At 35.1% G+C, this 21,699-nt stretch overlaps 1 protein-coding gene across 2 annotated transcripts in view; it reads left to right on the forward strand.

Moving 5' to 3' along the window:
• SUSD1 (sushi domain containing 1) overlaps nt 1–21,699 on the forward strand; it is a 292,834-nt gene that overhangs the window by 51,593 nt on the left and 219,542 nt on the right. For both annotated transcript variants that reach the window (XM_074280878.1, XM_074280879.1), the window contains exons 4-5: nt 15,816–15,968; nt 17,362–17,541. In XM_074280878.1, coding sequence (XP_074136979.1) covers nt 15,816–15,968; nt 17,362–17,541 — 333 coding nt within the window. The remainder of the gene's footprint in view (nt 1–15,815; nt 15,969–17,361; nt 17,542–21,699) is intronic.

Below are 21,699 nucleotides of genomic sequence, written 5' to 3' on the forward strand. Positions count from 1 at the left end.
GTTACTTCTAACTCTAAATCTATGGTCTATATCAGAGGTTCTCAAACTACGGCCCGCGAGCCAGATGTGGCTGGCTGAGGACGTTTATGGGGCCTGCTGGGTTATGGCAAATGGGCTGAGGGGCAGAGACAGAGTGTGAGCTCTTGTTTTTACTATAGTCCGGCCCTCCCACAATCTGAGGGACAGTGAACTGGCCCCCTATAAAAAGTTTGAGGACCACTGGTCTATATCATTCCTGAAGAAGCCACAGATGACTGAAATTCTTCTTCCTCACTCAATTTTTTTCCTATAAGTTTCCTACAGGAACAAATAATATACCTATTTATTTCATCCTTTTGATTGGTATCAAGGCATAGCAGGTATAGTATGATTTATTCTTGGATGAATATGAGAATTAGCTGAGTATCCTGAATGGCTTTGATAAGCAAATGACTTTTTATTTCACCACATAAGTGACTTGCTGTCAAATTAAAATTGTGAATATAGCAAGAACTTAGAATCACAGAATTTACAAGACTCTATTTTATTCTGTTATGCTCCACTCAATTTCAGGTTTGCCACATGGATAGAACTATCATTTCTGAGGAGTCCTTGCTCATTTCTCCCCATAGAGCTAACAAAGGGGGACTGCCTTTGTAGTTGGGGTTTTTGTTTGGTTTTAGGAACATTTTAAAAGAGCTGGACAATTTTAAGATTTTTCTATTGTCAGTGATTCTGTTAGGAAGAAAGAAAAAAAATTCTTTATTGCTTAGATAGGGACACTTGGTGACAGAATGTTTGAAAGGGAGTTGAAGCTGAAATTATTGGAGGTAGGAGATGCTGTTAGTTTAAAGTGACCATTTTTTACTAACTATGTGATTTCAGCCAAGTCATTTAATCCTGACCTCTTCCAAAAAAAAAAAAAAAAAAACATAAAGTGACCACTCCTTTCGGTGTTCTCATCTTCTCTGTCTTGTAGAGAGGGTTTAGGCATCATGATAGAGTGGGCAAAATTATGAACTTGGTGTGAGAAGATTTAGATTTGAGTTCTAGAGTTGATATTAAGTGTGTGGAAGTGATTCTAGTTCTGAGCTTTAGTTACTTTATCAATAAAATGAAATAATAATAATAATTGCACTATTAGATATTGGACTTTTGCTAGAGATATTTCATAGTATAATTTTTCTTCCCAATTTATCTTCTTAGTTTTAAATTTTTTTTTCTTTTTTGACAGTTTCCTTATTGACAGATTAAGTTCTGTAGATATAGCATACTTATATTGCAAAAAACATTTTATAGATTCTCTCATATGTTCCTTGTGAACAAAATGAAGAGATAAGAACCAGACTGCAATGTAGTCAACTGGATTTAGAACTGCTTCAATGACTAAACTGAAAGGTAGTGTCTAACAGAAGTACTGAAGGAATATCTTAAGTAGAGTGGTCCTTGAATTCTATCTTTGGCTCTAAATCTGTTCAACCTTTTTAAAAAACCTTCATGATTTGGATTAATGTATAGATACCATGATTATAAAATTTTCAGGTTAATAGAGAGGTATGAGAAATTGGATAACAGTCAAAATCTAAAAAAGGCTATTGGATCAAATCTAATAAAATAAAGTTAAACAGGATAATAAAATGTTATATATATAAACTTTTCAAACAAAGATTATTTTGCACAGGTGTGTCTCTAGGTTAATGGATAAAAATGCTGACAAAATGTTGTATTCCTGTATGAGGGGACAAGTTGATGTGAGAGTTTTGTAGAAAAAAGACATTCTCTCTCTCTCTCTAAATATCTCTCTCTAGATTTTAGAAGAAAATGTAGAATCATATGTATATTTGAAAAAAGAAAGACTATCTCTAGTCTTCAAAACTCTCACACCAATTCTATTCTTCATGTAGGGATTTAGTTTGAGGTGAGTTTTTTCTCCACTAATCTAGTCACCCCTAAGAAGTAACATACAAAAAAACTTTCAGTTTTGACAATCTGGGTTCCATTATGCCAAAGGACTATAAAACTGTGCATACCTTTTGATCCAGCAGTGTTTCTATTGGGTCTGTATTCCAAAGAGATCATAAGAAAGGAAAAAAGAACGCGCATGTACAAAAATGTTTGTAGCAGCTCTTTTTGTAGTGGCAAAGAACTGTAAACAGTGCATCCCCATCAGTTGGGGAGTAGCTGAATAAATTACTATACATGGATATAATGGAATATTATTGTTCTATAAGAAATAAACAGCAGGATGATTTCAGAAAGGCCTAGAAAAACTTACATGAACAGATGCTAAATGAAGTGAGTAGAACCAAGAGAACATTGTACCCAGCAATAAGAAGATTATGTGATGATCAACTGTGATGGACTTTGCTCTTTTCTAAATGAAGTGATTCAGGCCAGTTCCAATAGCTTTGTGATAGAGAAAGCCATCTGTATCCAGAAAAAAACTATGGGAACTGAAAGTGGATCACAACATAGCATTTTCACCTTTTTTTGTGTTGTTTAAGTACTTGGTTTTTTCTTTCTGATTTTTTTTCTCTTTTGATCTGGTTTGTCTTGTGCAGAATGATAAATGTGAAAATATGTTCAGAAGGATTGCATGTATAACCTATATTAGAATACTTGCTGGGAGAAAGGAATATTTGGAACATGTTTTGCAAGGGTGAATGTTGAAAACTATCTTTGTATATTGAAAAAGTAAAAAGTTTTTTTTAATTTATTTTTTCAATAGACTTTTTAAGTCAAAGCCTTTTATTTTCAAAACATATGCATGAATGATTTTTCAACATTAACCCTTTAAAAACATTGTGTTCCAAATTTCCCTACCCTTCCTCCTACCCCCTCATCTAGATGGCAAGTAATCCAATATATGTTAAACATGTTAAAAATATATGTTAAATCCAATATATATGTACATATTTATACAATTATCTTGTTGCACAAGAAAAATAAGATTAAAAAAAGAAAAAAAATTAAAAAAGAAAACAAAATGCAAGTAAACAACAACAAAAAGATTGAAAATGCTATGTTGTGATCCACATTCATTTCCCATAGTCCTCTCTCTGGGTATAGATGGTTCTCTTCATCACAAGATCATTGTTACTGGCCTCAACCATCTCATTGTTGAAAAGAGACACATCCATCAGAATTGATCATTGTAAATCTTGTTGCCATGTATAATGATCTCCTGGTTCTGCTCATTTCACTTAGCATCAGTTCTTGTAAGTCTCTTCAGAACTCTCTGAAAGCATCCTGCTGGTCATTTCTTAAAGAACAATAATAATCCATAACATTCATATATCATAACTTACTCAGCCATTCCCCAATTGATGAGCATCCACTCAATTTCCAGTTTTTTTGCCATTACAAAAAGGACTGCCACAAACATTTTTACACATACGAACCCCTTTCCATTTTTTATGATCTCTTTGAGTAAAAACATTGCTGGATCAAAGGGTATGTTCATTTTGATAGCCCTTTGGACATAGTTCCAAATTGCTCTCCAGAATGGTTGGATCAGATCACAACTCCACCAACAATGTATTAGTGTCCCAGCTTTCCCACATCCCCTCCAACATTTGTCAGTATCTTTTTCTGTCATCGTAGCCAATCTGACAGGTGTGTAGTGGTATTTCAGTGTTGTCTTAATTTGCATTTCTCTGATCAATAATGATTTGGAACACCTTTTCATGTGGCTAAATAGTTTCAGTTTCTTCATCTGAAAATTGTCTGTTCATATCCTTTGACCATTTATCAATTGGAGAATGGCTTGAACTATTATAAATTTGAGTCAATTCTCCATATATTTTAGAAATGAGGCCTTTATCAGATTCTTTGGATGTAAAAATGTTTTCCCAGGTTTTTGCTTCCCTTGTCTGCATTAGTTTTGTTTGTACAAAAGCTTTTAAGCTTAATATAATCAAAATTATCTATTTTATGATCAACCTCTAGTTCTTCTTTGGTCACAAATTCCTTCTTCCTCCACAAATCTGAGAGGTAAATTATCCTATGTTCTTCTAATTTGTTTATAATATCATTCTTTATGTCTACATCATGAACCCATTTTGACCTTTTCTTAGTATGCGGTGTTAGGTGTGGGTCTATGCCTACTTTCTGTCATATTAGTTTCCAATTTTCCTGGCAGTTTTTGTCAAATAGTGAGTACTTGTCCCAAAAGCTGGGGTCTTTCGGTTTATCAAACACTAGATTGCTATAGTCATTGACTATTTTGTCCTTGGAACCTAATTTATTCCATTGATCAACTACTCTATTTCTTAACCAGTACCAAATAGTTTTTGATGACCATTGAAAAAGCTATTATTAAAAAAAATGCTGAACAGGTTAAAAAAATAAACAAATAAACAAACAAAAAAATTGGGTTTCATATAGCTTTAAAAATTTACTTGCAAATGTACAGGTCAAAGGGAAGACATTGCTAAAGAAGTTGAAAAGGATCTAGAGTTTTTCATGTCACATATTCTGTCACATGTCACATGTCATGGCACATATCATTAATGTGATATGGTGGCCAAAAATGTAGATGCAGTATTAAATAGTGTTAATGAAAACTAAATATCCAGGATAAGGGAGATTATGGTTTCCATTGTTCTTGCTTCTTTAGATAAACTTCTTCTGGATTATTGTTTTCAGTTCTACATATCATCTTTTAGGAAGGACCTTGATGAACCAGAATAATGAGAGGCACAGGAGGACTGATTGATGCACCTGGAAGTGTTTAGCATGAAGACTGAGGCAAAATATGATAGAATCCTTTAGTATATGAAACTCAAATTAGCATTAATCATCCAGCATTTAGAATAGCATATAGTGGGCACTTAATAAAGATTGATTGATTGCCTTCAGAGGCTACAACAAGAATAAGTAGGTGGAAATTTCAGAGAGGTAGATTTCAGCTCTGGATGGAAAAACAGTATCAATTAGAGTCATGGCAAAATGGAATAGAGTAATTTATGCCTAAGTAGGTGGTGTGTTGTCCTTTGTTGAGGTCTTCAAGTTGGGACGGAATAACCATTTTTGGGAAGATTTGGAAAAGGATTCTTTTATGAATTGTCAATTATTGAATTAGATAATCTTTGAAGTTCATTCTATTCCAATTCTGAGTCTGGGAAGATGTTTCTGGACTCTGCAGTCTGGAAGTAATGGAATTACTTGGCCATCCACAGTTATTGGGGACTCAGTGGATACCAAATGGGGAAGAAGCGGTTACAACAACAAAAAAAAAATAGACTGTATTCGTTGGGACGAACTTTTAATTCTTCCTTAGAACTCACCATTAAGCAAAATAGCAAGTTTCTATATGTTCAAAAATCTTCTGGGAAGATCTGATGATAAACAGATTTTGAGAAGGCAACCAAATATGATTACTAATGACTCTGAATGGAAGGGGACTCAGCAGCCTTCTAGTTCAGTCTGTTTCTGAATTGGAATCCCTTCTACAATATCACCAACAACAGTGGTTGCCTGAAGGCTAACATGTAACTTCACTTGGGTAGCTGTTAACTTGTTCAGATCCTGTTGATAATAAGGACTCTTATATGTGGGGTGAATATAGGGAAATATGACTCATAGTTTTGGGGAAGGGAATCCACTTGGTTGAAACTACATTATTACATCAGAATTCCATCGTGATTGGTAAGGTCTTTATGATAGGTAAAATACCTGAGATATTGTTCAAAGGTTCAATTTGTGTACTTTGCCTGCCTTTTAATAACAGTTAACATTTGTATATGTCATTTAAAGATTTACAGTATGATTTATATTCATCATTATGTAGGAATAGGTCAGTGGTCAGGTCTGCCAGATCATGTGAGTTGTGAGCCACTGTCTATGTTGTGACATTCATCTTAGAGAGTGAAGGCATGGAAAGATTAAATTACTCTGAAAGAAATTAGATGGATTTTAGTTGCTGGCAGTTCCTCTGACTCATGTGTTAAATCTCTGGGATAGAAGGATCTCAGTTTCTTCCCTTTTGGCCCCATTCTTTATGCTTGTATAATAAAATCTTATTAATTTGAAATTTATGCTAATTGGCACAAGGGCTGGGTTAAGATTTGTGTTTCCAGCTTTTATGGGAACAATTTTCTAAATAATGTTAAAAATAACAATGATAAATATGGAAATATGTTTAGAAGGATTTTACACTTTTAACCTATATGAGACTGCTTACTACCTTGGGGAGGGAAAAAAAATTTGGAACACAAAGTCTTACAGAAAATGAATGCTGAAAGCTATTTTTACATACATTTGGAAAAATAAAATACAATTGAAAAATATGTTTAACAAATTTTTAGCAAGATCTTCAGAAGTATATATAGCTATGTAAATATTTGATTTGTTAGTCACAAATCACTGTTTAGTCAGTCTTTAAAGCAAGTCCTTCTATGAGAAATTCTTAAAGATATCCTCTACTGAGTCTTAAGCTGATTCCATTACTTCTGTATGCATTTGAAAATAATGAAGCAGTATTTCTCTTAAATACAATAAAACCTAATTTATACGTTTTACTAAACTTAGCTTTCCCCCAATTAGTATGAATCAATAGAATTTTCTTTTATTAAAGATCTTATCATACTGTTTTAGCTGTTTTCTCCCTAACAGTCCTCCCCTTGGTGAGTTTCTGCCAATCTTTTTGTTTTGGGGAAAGGCATTTTGCAGAACATGCATCAGGAAAGGGTCTACTCAGCCCAAGTCACTAGAAACTCTCTCAAACAGTTTTATTTTTCATAAATTTCTGTAATTTACATGAGGTATAGTAGAGAGCTGTACTTAAAGCTAGATGTTGTCTCTGTGTGATCACAGGCAGATCACTTAAATTCTCAGTATTTAAGTCAAATGTTTAAGACTACTAATTGCAGAGAAGGTGGTGACTTGCATTTGTAGCTCCCTATAACAATGAAATCACGAATTCAGTCACTATCATTTATTTCTTTTCCCCTATGCCTATATCCTTCATTAGCTCTGGGTTCTAGTTCAGATTGTGAAGTAGTTGGCAAGAATCTCCATCATTCTTTTGACTTTGACAAAAACTGTCTGACAGGATACATATGGGGATACAACCCCAGGGTGAAGTTTTAAAAGGCAGCTGTGTGGTAAACTCGACTTAATGGGCAGTCTTTGAATGTGTACAGATTGTAGAGCAGCGGGAAGAACACAGAGTAATGAAATGATTTTAACTGTGTCCATTCTAAATGGATGTTTCTGCCTGTTAATGTTCTACCTTAATCCGGAAATTAATAAAGGTTGACCATTTACAGGGGAAGGCAGTAGGGGTGGATTGAGAGATGATCTTGATTATATAGTGGAAAAGAGGAAGCCTTTTATGTTCATTTTCTTTGTGGGACTTTGCCTTCTTGGACAACACTTGTCCTTTCTTGAAATGGTCTTTCATTTTTATTTTACTACCTTCTTATTGTGAGCAACTTCTCACTATAAGTACTAATTTTTAAATGATACAGAAAAAGCTCAGTTCCTTGGCCATGTCTTATTCTTCTGATTGCAGTTCACGACCCTTCATTATAAATTTACTGTCTATATTGGGTAATGAGTGAGGCAGTTTATGTTCTGGGGAGACTTGGAGATAGCGGGAAGAAGAGTATTATTTATTTTAATTTGGGAGATAACCGTTCCATCTTGAATTGCAGAAATAATCTGATTTTATCCAAGTTTCTGGGTATCCTTGAAGAAATGTCAGAGAAAATAGGAATTCTGGCCTGGAAAAATTGTGTTCTAGTTAAAAAAGAAAAAAGAGCAAAGTTGGAGTAGAGGATTTAGAAACGTGGACTATAGTGGAAAGAATGTTGCATCTGATAGTCAGGAGAGATGAGTTCAAATCCTGTCTTAGTTGAGTTTCTTGATACTTTTGTGACAATGGGCAGATAACTTAATCTAAGTTTCAGTTTTGTTGTTACTGTTCATTCATTTCAGTCATGTCTGATTCTGTGACCATATTTGGAGTTTTCTTGACAAAGATATTGGTTTGTCATTTCCTTCGCCAAGTCATTTTACACATGAGGAAAATGAGTTAAAAAGGATTGTAACCAGCTCAGGGTCACAGAGCAAGTAAATGTCTGAGACTGGATTTGAGTTAGGTATTCCTTACTTCAGCCTAGGTGACCTAGTCATGGCATCACCTGGCTGCTCCCAAACTTCAGTTTACTTATCATAAAAGTAGTGATAATGAGATCTTTTGTACTTATTTTTTAGGTTCACTGTGAGGGAGAAATGACAGGCTGTATATAAAGTCCTTTGCAAACCTTAAAGTGCTATGTAATCATCTTTACAAGTGTTATTAGTGTTTGTGTTCAGGAGGAGAAAATGTTGGATGCTGGGCAGTGGTGTGTGTGTGTGTGTGTGTGTGTGTGTGTGTGTGTGCATTTGTGAAATGGCGTAGTATATGCCAGTAGGAAAACCCTGCTGTTCAGGTACCCATTGTTCTAGATCTCTCCCCTTCTTTGCAGATGGCCAGCTTGGGATGGCGCCAGCTAGGTACTGTCAGAAAGCTGGTTGTCACCATGGTGACAGTGAAACTTTCATTGATTTGTAGTGGGAGCAGCATGGAAGGAGAGAGACACTCAAGGATAGCTGCCTCTTCCATTTCAGTGTTATTGAAGGCCTATCTGTGTGTTTTTTTTTTAACCATTTGGAAACAGAATCCCCATTCAAGGCCATTGCAAAGCTTTGCTTCTACTATTAAAGAAAAAAAATTAATTTGGAAAGGAAAAAGATGACCAGTGGTTATTTTCCCTCTCCCATCCTCTTCACACTCCTTCCTCCCCAATCCCTTTGGTCTTATAATAAAATAATTCTAGGACACAGCTGGGTTTCGTGGTTTATGCCTCTTGAAAATATTAACCAAGAGTTCCAGGAAACCAAGAGTGTCCCTTTCCTGACCTCTCTACCTCCCTTCCTTTTCTGACTTCCTCCCCCTTGTGTCCCTAAACTCCTACCTTTTGTGCTTATCAGTTTTATTTATTCTTCCTATTTTTTTCCTTGCTCAGCCAAGGGAGAGACTTCAGTGGAATGAAGTTAAATTGTTTTGCATCATTAAAACTATAACTCAAGACAGAATTTCCCAGGGATTTTTGGTGACCTGAAATTTTTTTCTGGATAACCAGATGCCATTTTATCTGTATTTCAATCTGTGATCTCATCATTGTAGGAATACTCTCTCTCTATCAAGCAGCAGCTCATAATCCATTGAGGCCTTTTCATCCTGTATAATGCTTATTTGTGTCTTTCTAGTATAAATCATCACATCTTTTGTAGAGAATTATGTACTGGAGGCTTGCCTCTGGTTCTTTTTTTAAATTATTATAACTTTTTATTGATAGTATATATGCATGGATAATTTTTTACAACATTATCCCTTGCACTCACTTCTGTTCCGACTTTTCCCTTCCCTCCCTCCACCCCTTTCCCTAGATGGCAGGCAGTCCTTTACATGTTAAATATGTTATAGTATATCTTAAATACAATATATGTGTGCAGAAGCAAACAGTTCTCTTGTTGCACAGGAAGAATTAGATTCAGAAGGTAAAAATAACCTGGGAAGAAAAACAAAAATGCAAACAGTTTACACTCATTTCCCAGTGTTCTTTCTTTGGGTGTAGCTGATTCTGTCCATCATTGATCAATTGGAACTAAATTAGATCTTCTCTTTGTCTAAAATATCCACTTCCATCAGAATATATCTTCATACAGTATTGTTGTTGAAGTGTATAGTGATCTCCTGGTTCTGCTCATTTCACTTAGCATCAGTTCATGTAAGTCTTTCCAAGCCTCTCTGTATTCATCCTGATGGTCATTTCTTACAGAACAATAATATTCCATAACATTCATATACCACAATTTACCCAACCATTCTCCAATTGATGGGCATCCATTCATTTTCTAGTTTCTAGTCACTACAAAAAGGGCTGCCACCAACATTTTGGCACATACAGGTCCCTTTCCCTTTTTTAGTACCTCTTTGGGATACAGGGCCAGTAGTAACATTGCTGGATCAAAGGGAATGCACAGTTTGATAACTTTTTGGGCATAATTTCAGATTGCTCTCCAGAATGGTTGGATTTGTTCACAATTCCACCAACAATGCATCAGTGTCCCAGTTTTCCCGCATCCCCTCTAACAATCATCATTTTTTCCTGTCATCTTTATCAGAGCCTTTAACTGAAAGAAAGTTTTCCCAGTTTGTTGTTTCCCTTCTAATCTTGTTTGCATTAGTTTTGCCTGTACAAAGGCTTTTTAATTTGATATAATCAAAATATTCTGTGATCAATAATGATCTCTAGTTCTTCTTTGGTCACAAATTCCTTCCTCCTCAACAAGTCTGAGAGGTAAACTATTCTTTGTTCCTCTAATTTGTTTATAATTTCATTCTTTATGCCTAAATCATGGGCCCATTTTGATCTTATCTTGGTGTACGGTGTTAAGTATGGGCCCATGCCCAATTTCTGCCATATTAATTTCCAGTTTTCCCTGCAGTTTTTGTCAAATAATGAATTCTTATCTCAAAAGTTGGGATCTTTGGGTTTGTCAAACACTAGATTGCTATAGTTATTGAATATTTTGTCCTATGAACGTAACCTATTCCACTGATCAACTAATCTATTTCTTAGCCAATACCAAATGGTTTTGGTGACTTCTGCTTTTTAATATAGTTTTAGATCAGGTACATTTAGGCCACCTTCATTTGATTTTTTTTTCACTAATTCCCTTGAAATTCTCAACCTTTTGTTCTTTCATATGAATTTTGTTGTTAAAATAGTTTGTTGGGAGTCTGATTGGTAGAGCACTAAATAAATAGATTAGTTTAGGGAGTATTGTCATCTTTATTATATTCGCTCGGCCTATTCAAGAGCACTTAATATTTTTCCAATTATTTAAATCTGACTTTGTGCAGAAAGTGTTTTGTAATTTTGCTCATATAATTCCTGACTTTCCTTTGGTAGATAGATTCCCAAATATTTTATGCTATCGACAGTTATTTTGAATGGAATTTCTCTATGTATCTCTTGCTGTTGGATTTTGTTGGTGATGTATAAAAATGCTGAGGATTTATGTGGATTTATTTTGTATCCTACAACTTTGCTAAAGTTGTGAATTATTTCTAAAAGCTTTTTAATATAATCTCTGAAGTTCTCTAAGTATACCATCATATCACCTGCAAAGAGTGATAATTTGGTTTCCTCATTATCTACTCTAATTCCTTCAATCTCTTTCTCAACTCTTATTGCTGAAGCTAGTGTTTCTAATACAATATTAAATAATAATGGTGATAGTGGGCAACCTTATTTCATTCCTGATCTTACTGGGAAAGGTTCCAGTTTATCCCCATTACATATGATGCTTACTGATGGTTTTAAATATATGCGCCCTGGCTATTTTAAGGAAAAGTCCATTTATTCCTATACTCTCAAGTGCTTTCATTAGGAATGGATGTTGGATTTTATCAAATGCTTTTTCTGCATCTATTGAGAACCTCTAGTTCTTTTTATATTTCATGGAAGCCACAACAATACTCCGGCTCTGTTATCCTTCCCCCTTTCTTCATGACCAGTCTATCTGATAGCAACTAGGGGACACAGTGCTGAACCTTGTCAGGAAGACCTAAATTCAAATTTTGCCTCAATTACTTGCTGTGTGATCTTGGGCAACTCTCTTAACCTCTCTGTCTGCCTCCTCAACAGTAAAATGGGAATAGTAATAGCACTTTCCTCTCAGAGTTGTTATGAGCATCATTTGAGATGGTATTTGTAAAAAGCTTAGCACAGTTGGTACTTATTTAATGCTTGTTCCCTTCCTTCTCACCTCCCTTTCTGGTTTTACATGTCCTTGAGGTCATTTCCTTATACATTTTGTCACAAGGAAGTTTTCATTGTTAATGTGATCCTGCCTACTTAGACTCAGCATCTTACTGTCATCCTTTCTTTGGGTTAAATTAGTCAAAGAAAACATAGATAAAAAAATCTTCAAGAAAAATAAGATAAGGAAAAAAGTATGTTTCAACCAATTATTTCTCTGGGGATTCTTGCCAGCTACTAAGATTCTTCACAATCTGAACTAGAACCCAGAGCTAATGAAAGACAGAAGCAAAGAGGAAAGAAAATAAATGATAGGGAATGAACCCATGATTTCATTACTATAGGGAGAAGTACCATCTTTCCATCAAGAAGTTTAATTTTATTAAGTTACTTATGAGTTTGCTTTCCTGTTTATCTTTTTGTTTTTGTTTTTTGTGTCTTGTATTGGAAAGTTAAATTTTCTATTCAACTCTGGTATTTTCTTTTTTTCCCCCCTTTTCTTTTTTAACTCTGGTCTTTTTTTTTAATCAAGAATGCTTGAAAAAAAAAAAAAAGAATGTTTGAAAGTCCCCTGTTTCTTTGAAGATCTATTTTTTTTTCTGAAGGATTATACTCATTTTTACTGGGTAAATGATTCTTGGTTATAATCTTAGCTTCTTTGCCTTCAGGAATATTGTATTCCAAGCCCTCCAGTCCTTTAATGTAGAAGCTGTTAAATTTTGTGTTATCTTGACTGTGGCTCCATGATACTTGAATTTTCCAATTTTCCAATGCTTTTTTCAATATTCTCTTCTTGGACTGGAAGCTTTGGAATTTAGTTATACTATTCCTGGAAGTTTTCCTATTGGGATCTCCTTCAGAAAGTAATTGGTGGGTTCTCAATTTTTATTTTACCTTCTGGTTCTAGAAAATTAGCACAGTTTTTCTTGACAGTTTATTTTGATCATGGCCTTCAGGTAATCTAATACTTAAAAAATTATCTCTCCTAGATTTATTTTCCAGATCAGTTGTTTTTCCAAAACATTTTTTTTCATTCTTTTGGTTTTGTTTTATTTTTTCTTGATTTCTCATAAAATCATTAACTTCCATTTGCTCAATTCTAATTTTTAAGGAATTCTTTTCTTCAAGGAGCTTTTTACTCTTTTTCTAGCTGGCCAATTCTACTTTTTAAGGAACTAGTTTTGTTTTTTGTTAATTCAGTGTCTCTTTTTCCATTTGGCCAGCTCTCTCCTTGTCTTTTTGTATTTCTTTTATCATATGGTCTAATCTGTTTATTTTTAATTAAAATTTTTTAAAATCTGTTTTTAGGGTGTTTTTTCTCCCAGTATTCTTTTGTGTATCTCTTTTACCAAGCTCTTGACTCTTTTTTCATGGTTTTCTTGAATCACTCTAATTTCTTTTCCCAATTTTTCTTCTACCTCTCTTACTTGATTTTCAAAATCCTTTTTGAGCTCTTCCATGGTCTGAGACCAATTCATTTTTTGTCTTGGAGGCTTTGGATTTTGCGATCTTCTGATTGTGTTTTTAAATCTTTGTTACCACAATAACATGGTCAAAATTTCTTTCTGTTGTTTGTTCATTTTTCCAGTTCATTTCTTAACTTTTAACTCTTCGTTAAAGTGGGGATCTGCTTCCCAAGTGGAAGGCACATTGTTCCAAGCCTCAGGGGTTTTGTGCATCTGTCTTCAGAGATATTTCTAGGGACCTGTAAGTTTTCAATTCTTCCAAAGTGGTATGAAGCAAAAGAGATATGTTTACTACTTTCCTGGCCTGTGCTCTCATCTCTGAGTGACCACAAGCACTCTATTCTGCTCAGGAACTGTGAGAAAAATCCACTCCACTGTGGCGGCAAGCTCCAATGTACTAGTGCTTCTTCTCACCCTGGGACTGTCAATCTGGACTGTGGTTTAGATTTGAGCATGGGCAAAGCAACAGAGTCCTGCCTCAGTGCTAGCAAAGAGACTCCCCTCCCTCCATCTCCGTTTGACCAGTTGTTTGATCTACCTACCACCTGTGGGCTGAGAGCCCTGGGAGCAGCCACTGCTGCTGCTGATTCACTGTCTAGGCCACCATTCTTCTTCCAGTCACCCAGGTTCACCTTAGAGTCCCCCTCAATTCCTCTTTCCCTATTTGTAATTGTTGCCAAATCCTGTTGTTTCTTAATGCTGACTACTTGAATCTGACTACTCTCTTTACTCACACAGCCAGGATCCTAGCCTAGACCTTCATCACCTCTTGTCTAGACTTTCGTAATAGCTTTCTTTTTGGTCTTCTGCTCTGTGTCTCCTGACACAGCTGCCAAAATGAATATTTGGTGTTTACTGATTCAAGCTATTGAACTCTGGTAGCTACAAATTAACTATAGGATCAAATATGAACTCCTTTGTCTTTTAAATATCATTTACAACCAATCTCTTCTTATATTTCAACATGTCAATAAGTACTTATTATTTGTCAGACTCAGTGCTAAGTACTGGATCTGAGGGCCAGATAGGTTACATTTCACCTTCCTCTCTGGTACCATTGAGGGCTTTTGTGGATATCTATACTCTCTGTAAATGGCATCAACTCCCACAAACGATGTTCTCTAAGGGTAGGAAATAATTTCCTTGTCCTAAGGTAACTGGTATAGTATAAAAGAGAGGAGGAGAGTAAAACTATGAATTGGCTTTTATAAAGGAATATTTCCTTTAAAAGTTAAGGTCACAAGGCCTTTCTGTTTGGAGTGCATTTTCTCTTTATCTCCTCTCTTGGAATCTCTATTTTCTTTCAAGTTGCAACATAAGTGCACCTTTCTACATGAAGCCTTTCTAACTCAGCAAACTTTCTTGTATTAGTTTTATTATTTTATTTATTCATTGTACACCAAGGCAGCACTATGTACTAGAGGTAGAGGTGGCACAGTAGGTAGAATGCTGGCTTGAATTCAAATCTGGCCTCAGATATTGTATATAAGGTTGTTGAAGTCAGTGCTCTAGCTCTCTAACTTTTCATACAGATGAGTTTGTAATGTGGACATAAATAAAATCTACCAATAACTATCTTTATGTGTTGATGTGTGGGGTAATTGGCAGCAGTGGCTAATCAATGAATTTTTAGATAATTTTTATTACATGGAATATCAATAGTTATACTGCTATTTACAGATTGTTAAATTTATCTTTCTTGTCCTGCTTTGCCAGTGTACTTGGGTAAATGGGCCATCCAGGACCAAGGGCCATTTTACATTTTTATATATCATGGATTAGTACTTTTAGCAAAGTGAAAAGATTCAGATATGATCCTTGCATCAGATTTTGTCTGATGACCTAGAACTAATCTAGCCAAATATTGTAAGGCTCATAGCTAGAATGTTGACTATTAGAGGATGAAAAATGAATACATGAAAAAAGAAGTTATTAAAAGGGTTAATTGTGTGCCAAATACTGTGCAAATAAATACCAAAAACAAAAGAACTTGCTTTCAAGAAGCTTATTATTATTATTAATGTCAATTATTAATTAGAATTAATGGGGGACACAATGAACTTTGGGCAGTGATACCCAGCAAGTATCACTTTAATTCAGAAAGTTATAATGATGAGGAATGGAACCTTTTGGGGAGTAAATTGATACATCCCTTGAAGAAATGATGACAAAGTTGATTTAGTTCATGGTTCCAGAACTGGAGTGAAGTTAGGGGTACGTGCATAGCAACAATGGATGCTTTGATTACAATAATTTATGAATCCCATTTTGATAACTTAGACTTAATCAAAACATATCACTTCACCAGCATGCATTTGTTGAGTATCTGCAGTATATTTTATGCAGGGAGGGATCCAAGAGAAATACAAGACAAAGGCCTGCTACTGAAGGAGCTTATTATCTAGTTGGAAAGACAAATCTAAAATCCATTAAATGATGGTGAAATAGTAACAAGTATATTCCTCTATGAAGTAATACAGAATGGAAAAATAATAATTTTTTTCTCACTTTTTTGGTCTCTTTCCTCTCTTACTTTTGTTGGATTGTCAAGACTTGAATGAATGTGAAGTGCCAGATACCTGTGGGCCTGGGGGACAGTGTCTAAATACTCCTGGAAGCTATGAATGCTATTGCAAGAATGGATACCTTCCCCAAAATGGGATCCAACCTTTCCACCCTACGAGGGATGGTACATTATGTACAGGTAGGTCGCTGCTTAGATATGTAATATTTGGAGGTGAGGATGGACTCATGGGGACATTTGTCTGCTCTCAAATTCCTTCCTTAAAGAGTCATTTCATTATATGGCCATATGTGATTTATCTGTCCCCTTGCAAAATCTGCAAAGCAGTTATACCAAGATATTAGGTAGAGTGTTTAACCAACCCCAGAGTATAAACTGCTTTCAGGAAACTATGGCATATTAATTATTGGTACCTGCAAGTGGGAAAGTTATTGAGCCCTAGAGGATAGGGAAAGGACCTCAGAGTCAGAAAGACCTGAACTAAAATTCCCCCTTCAATACACATATGCTGTATGATATTGAGAAAGACATTTGTGCTTTTGTTACTTTAGGGCAGTCCTGCCAAATTCAAATAGAGATGGAGATCACTTAACTATGTAGAAAGCTCCTCACATGCCATATATTGACTTAGAAAACTACATATTAACATTGTATATGTTTTTATTGCATTTTAACTTATTTTGTTAAATACTATTCAATTATGTTTTAATTTGATTCAGTCCTACTCTGGAGTGTTGTGGACAACACATGGCCTCCTGCAAGTTTGACACCTCAGCTTCAGACAATTAAGACAATTAAGGTGCCATCCTGAATTGGTACCAATACCTGAATTGGTACCAATACCTTTAACTGCGTCAGTAAAATAATGTCAGTAAAACAGATCCTTATTGCAAATGGATACTTCTAATTACTAATTTATCTAATTTATTGAAGCAGTTTAAGCAAGGCTTACACTTTGAAACAGAATAATAGAGGGGGAAGGGACTAAGCATTTTCATAGCACTACTGTGTGCTAAGCACTCTGCTAATCATTTTACAAATATTATCTCATTTGATTCTGACAACAACCTTGAGAGATGTGTGTGATTATTATTGCCATTTCAAAGATGAGGAAAATAAGGCAAAAAAAGTGACTTTCCCAGAGTTATATGGTCAATAAATATCTGAAACAGTATTTGAACTCAGGCCTTCCTGACTTGAGGGATAGTACTCTATCCAGTGTATCACCTCTAGCAACTAGTAGTTGATTATGTATTAAGTATGGTCTTGAAAATAATATAATTGAATTAGTTTAAAAATTTTTTTGATTCATTCTGACTTTTCATTGTCAGGCTGGCCTTGCCCCTGTTAGTGCTTATTAGTCAGACTTGACTTGGTAGTTGCATATGCATACATGTGGTTCCTGTGGGAAGTTAGAATGGAATGTAGACACAGATTTAAGAGCTCCCAGACAATTGTTGAAATAGAGCCAAATGGTCAAGCCAGAGTGAATCCATTAAATTGGGAGGAGGGTTTGCATTTGCCTTTGAAGAATCCACACAATGACCTGTATTTGTCATGACTTTACCTATAGAAATAGACTGTGGGACACCTCCAGAGATTCCAAATGGCTACATCATCGGAAAATACACCTCTAGACTGGGTGGCCAAGTTCATTATGCTTGTAAAGAAGGATTTTACAGTGACCAGAAAGAGAGTGTGGCAATTTGTACTGCTGATGGCATTTGGGAGACCCCAAAGATACACTGTCAAGGTGAGAGGGACTACAAGATAAAGATACCTCTTTGTTATCCAGTCAAAAGGAGATAATTTTTACAAATTTTGTATTTGGGAGGAAGCCATGGGGCTCAGAACTCATTGTCTGTGATTGATTCCCCAGTCCTTCCATACCTCTCTTGTCACAGTTTGACTTGAATCGATTAAATCAAACAAGGAGTCCTACCCTTTTCAATTTTTACTTTCTTTTTTTACTTCTTTTCTGTGATTTTTTCCACATAAGACTTTGATTTTTTTTTTCCCTCAACTCTCCAGACTTCTCAAACATTACCTTTGACCTTTTTATTGTATATAGTGTAACATATTGACTTGCCTAAGGTCACATAGCTTGCAAGTATCTGAGGATGAATTTGGACTTAAGAAGATGAGTGAGTTGCCGATTCCTCCTCTATCTCATTTTACAGATGAGGAAACTGAGGCAAATGGGGTTCAGTGACTTGCTTGTAAGTCTTACACAGCTAGTAAATAACTGAGGACAGATTTGAACTCCAGAAGATGATTCTTCCTGACTGGCACATTAGCCATTGTGCCACCTTGTAGGTACATAGTTACTAAATGTTCTTTTCTTAATTAGAGTGTGAGCTTGAGAACAAGAATCCCCAGCTACAAAGTGGCCAAGTTGAGATTTCAAACCCAGGTCTTCTGATCTAAGTTTTCTCCCTATACATTATTTTTGTATTGCCTTCAGTTGTAGGTAAGGGAGCACAGCATGTTAGAGCTGGAAAATACCTTAGAAATTATCATCAGTTTGAAGCCTCTCACTTTAAGGTGAGGAGGCTGAGGCCCATAAGGGTAAAATCCCACAGTGAATATTATAAAGGGCTGTGGGGAGTATTTGAAACAGGTTTTTCTATCTCCAGTGCTCTTTCCATTCTACTATCCTGTCTTCCATAATTCAATGAAAGCCAGGAACTGATTCTTTTGGCCCTCATTTCTTTCTCCAACTTCACTGGGAGAATCTCCTTCTCATAAACATCATTCATGTTAGATATAGCTTAGGAAAAGAAAACACAGAACTATGGATTTCCCTTATGGTTATGGCTTCTTGTCAACCAGAACAGATGTTTGTAAAACATGTTTCCTAATGGGCCACTTTATTTTATTTTAATTAAAGAAAACATTTTGTTGATATCTTTTTTATATCACAATTTCTCAATATATCCCTACCAAGAAAACCCTTTGTTATAACAAAGAAGAATAATTAAGCAAAATTAGCCAACAAAATGGTTGTTTGATATACGTAACATTTTGTGACTGTCATTATACTATTTCTTTACTAAAAATAGGGAAATGTGTTTCAACATCTGGAATAAACACTTAACATGAAAGAATACGTGCTTATTTTATACCAAATGTGGGGGGAATATATTTTGTTATTCAATCAACATGTGCTTAGTAAGTTACCTACAAGACATAGTGATGGTGGGAAGTCATTAAAAAAAAAACAACTTATCATTATTGCTGAGAACTATTGATGTTGAATCATTTATTGTTCCCAATGCAATAGATGGGAAAATAAAAAAGTTGTTGGTGGGTGGGTCAGGCAATACATTATTATGGATAGATATCATAGACTCAGTAATATATTATTTTAATTTCATCTATTTGTTTACATTCATTCATTTGTTATTCAGCAGTTAATATCTGGGGATAATTCACATGAATTCCACATCTGTATTTTCATCATTTTGTATTTATGGGCAAGGACTAAGATTCCTCTATACCAAAGTTTTTTAAACGGTTGCACCTCATGTGAGGTGTAGCTGAATGCGGGAATTGTGAAATTATAATTTATTATCAGTAATGTTTGATTTGTATACTTAGTTTATATAACTTATATGCCTAGGATTGTATATAAATTTCTTAGGTGAAAAGGGATCATAATTGGAAAAAGTTTAAGAAGCCTTGTTTTATACTGTGATTTTTAAAAAGCATTCAAGAATTTATGGAATAGCTGTGCCTTATTGATGATGCCTGATAGGTGATTCAATGTATTGTAAATAGATGTCTGTCTTTGACTTGGTTCTCTCTTTTTACACAGGATTGGGATTCAAACAGTTGTTTAGTAATTTTTTCTGTCATGTCTAACTCTTCATAAGCCCTTTTGGGGTTTTCTTAACAAAGACACTGGAGTGGTTTGCCATTTTCTTAGCTCATTTAAAGATGAGAAAACTGAGGCAAACAGATTTAAGTGACTTACCCAGGGTCACACAGCTACCATGTTTTTGAAGCCAGATTTAAACTTCGGAGGATGAGTCTTCTGACTCTTATCTGCTGTGCCACTTAGTTGCTCTCAGCTGTAATTGGGATTACAAAATCCTAGATTCTAATTCTAGCTCTGCCACTTAAAATCTTATAACTTTGTACCAGAAACAACTCATTGGAGTTTCAGTTTTCCTTTCTGAAAAATGGGGATTCTTACTCTTCTTACCTCATCTAAGTTGTGAGGATCAGATAAAATAGTATGTGTGAAAGTTCTTTTTGTTTTGTAAAACATTGTATTAGCATGTAAGGTTATTAATCTTTCTAATTCATGATAATCCACAACAACTTTGGAAGCTTCCAAAAGTCACCAGATGACAGAGAACATAATAATAATAATAATATGAATAGTAGGTGACATTTAAATAGTACTTTAAAATATTCCAGATGCTTTAGATATGTTACCTTATTTATTCTTCCCAACAATACTTGGAGATTGGTGCTATTATTATTCCCATTTTACAGATGAGGAAGCCAAGGCTGACAGAGTTTAAATGACTTGCCCAGTGTGACATAGCTAGTAGGTCTTTGAGGTGGGATTTGAACTTGGATTCTTCCTGATTCCAACTTCAGCACTCTATATTCCATCACTTTCTTTTCTCCAGTGGACATTATTGTCTAAAGGAGAACAGGACCTGGGGATACATATTTTCATTTTAATTAAAGTTTATAGAGGTACATAGGCACATTTAAAAAATTTCTCTGTCAGAGACTGCCCAGTTTCTTTAGGCCTTGGGCCATTATGAATAATGTGACTTGTGGGAAGCATTTGTCCTAAGTGAAATTATAGTGAGGTTTCACTTGTTCATAAACATGGAGGGAAGAGGAAGCTTTTTTTTTGGGGGGGGAGAGAAACTTACATAGACATCATGGGGATAAGAAGCCTTTGGCCACTGAGCTATAATTTGTAGAGTAGGATAATTTGTGATTGTAAATAACTGAAAAGGCAACTGCATGCTTCTGTGGAAGAGTTTGGAAAAATGGGCATCTCTATCTGTATGTGGAGTTTTATTTAGTTCTAGAGATGAAAGAGAAGGTAGCTAACAGCTAATAAATCGGTTAAAGACTTTATGCTAAAGGATTTTTTCCAGAAGGAAGTCCAAAAGGGAAGAAAAGTTATTTTAAAAAAAATTAGATGTTAGTAATCAAATAAAAACAAAGAAGAGAATCCTACATAAATAGGACCATCATTTGAGTATTTTGTTCTTTTCATAATCAGTTTGTTGTTGTTCACATTTCAGTTGTGTCCAACACTCCATGATTTCCTTTTGGGATTTTCTTGGCAGAGATACTGGAGTGGTTTGTCATTAGGAAATGGCAAACTTTTCTAGTTCATTTTATAGATGAGGTAACAGAGGAAAACAGGGTTAATGGACTTGCCCAAGAAACTTACTTAGTAAGTTTCTGAGGCCAGATTTGAACTGAAGGTGAGTTTTCTTGACCCAAATCTATGCCACCTAGCTGCCCCTTCATAATCAATACTATTTTCTAAATTTGACCTGAATTTTAAAGGTGACATAAACTTGATGGAGTCAGAAAGAAACCCTTACCTAGTAAAAACAAGGGATAACCTATGGACAACCCATATGCTCCATTGATGTACATATTATGTCAAAAGAACCAGAGGAATTCTAGCATCTTGGAATTCCCTTGTAGTAGATTTGCAATAGTGGAGAAACAAGAAAGGAGGGGCAGGTACAAATGAAAGAATCAGCCACATCAAGAAGGTCTATGAATCTAAAGAAGGAATCAGTGTAACAAAGAAGGAACTCAATTTCATGAGTCATCTTAATAGTTAAATTAATAATTTAATTGTTCAGTTAAGCCTTGGGTTTGATTCTAGATAGCCTGATGACCTATCTGATCCACAAGA

Source organism: Sminthopsis crassicaudata, chromosome 1 (assembly GCF_048593235.1).
Source record: "Sminthopsis crassicaudata isolate SCR6 chromosome 1, ASM4859323v1, whole genome shotgun sequence".
Taxonomy (NCBI): Eukaryota; Metazoa; Chordata; class Mammalia; order Dasyuromorphia; family Dasyuridae; genus Sminthopsis; species Sminthopsis crassicaudata.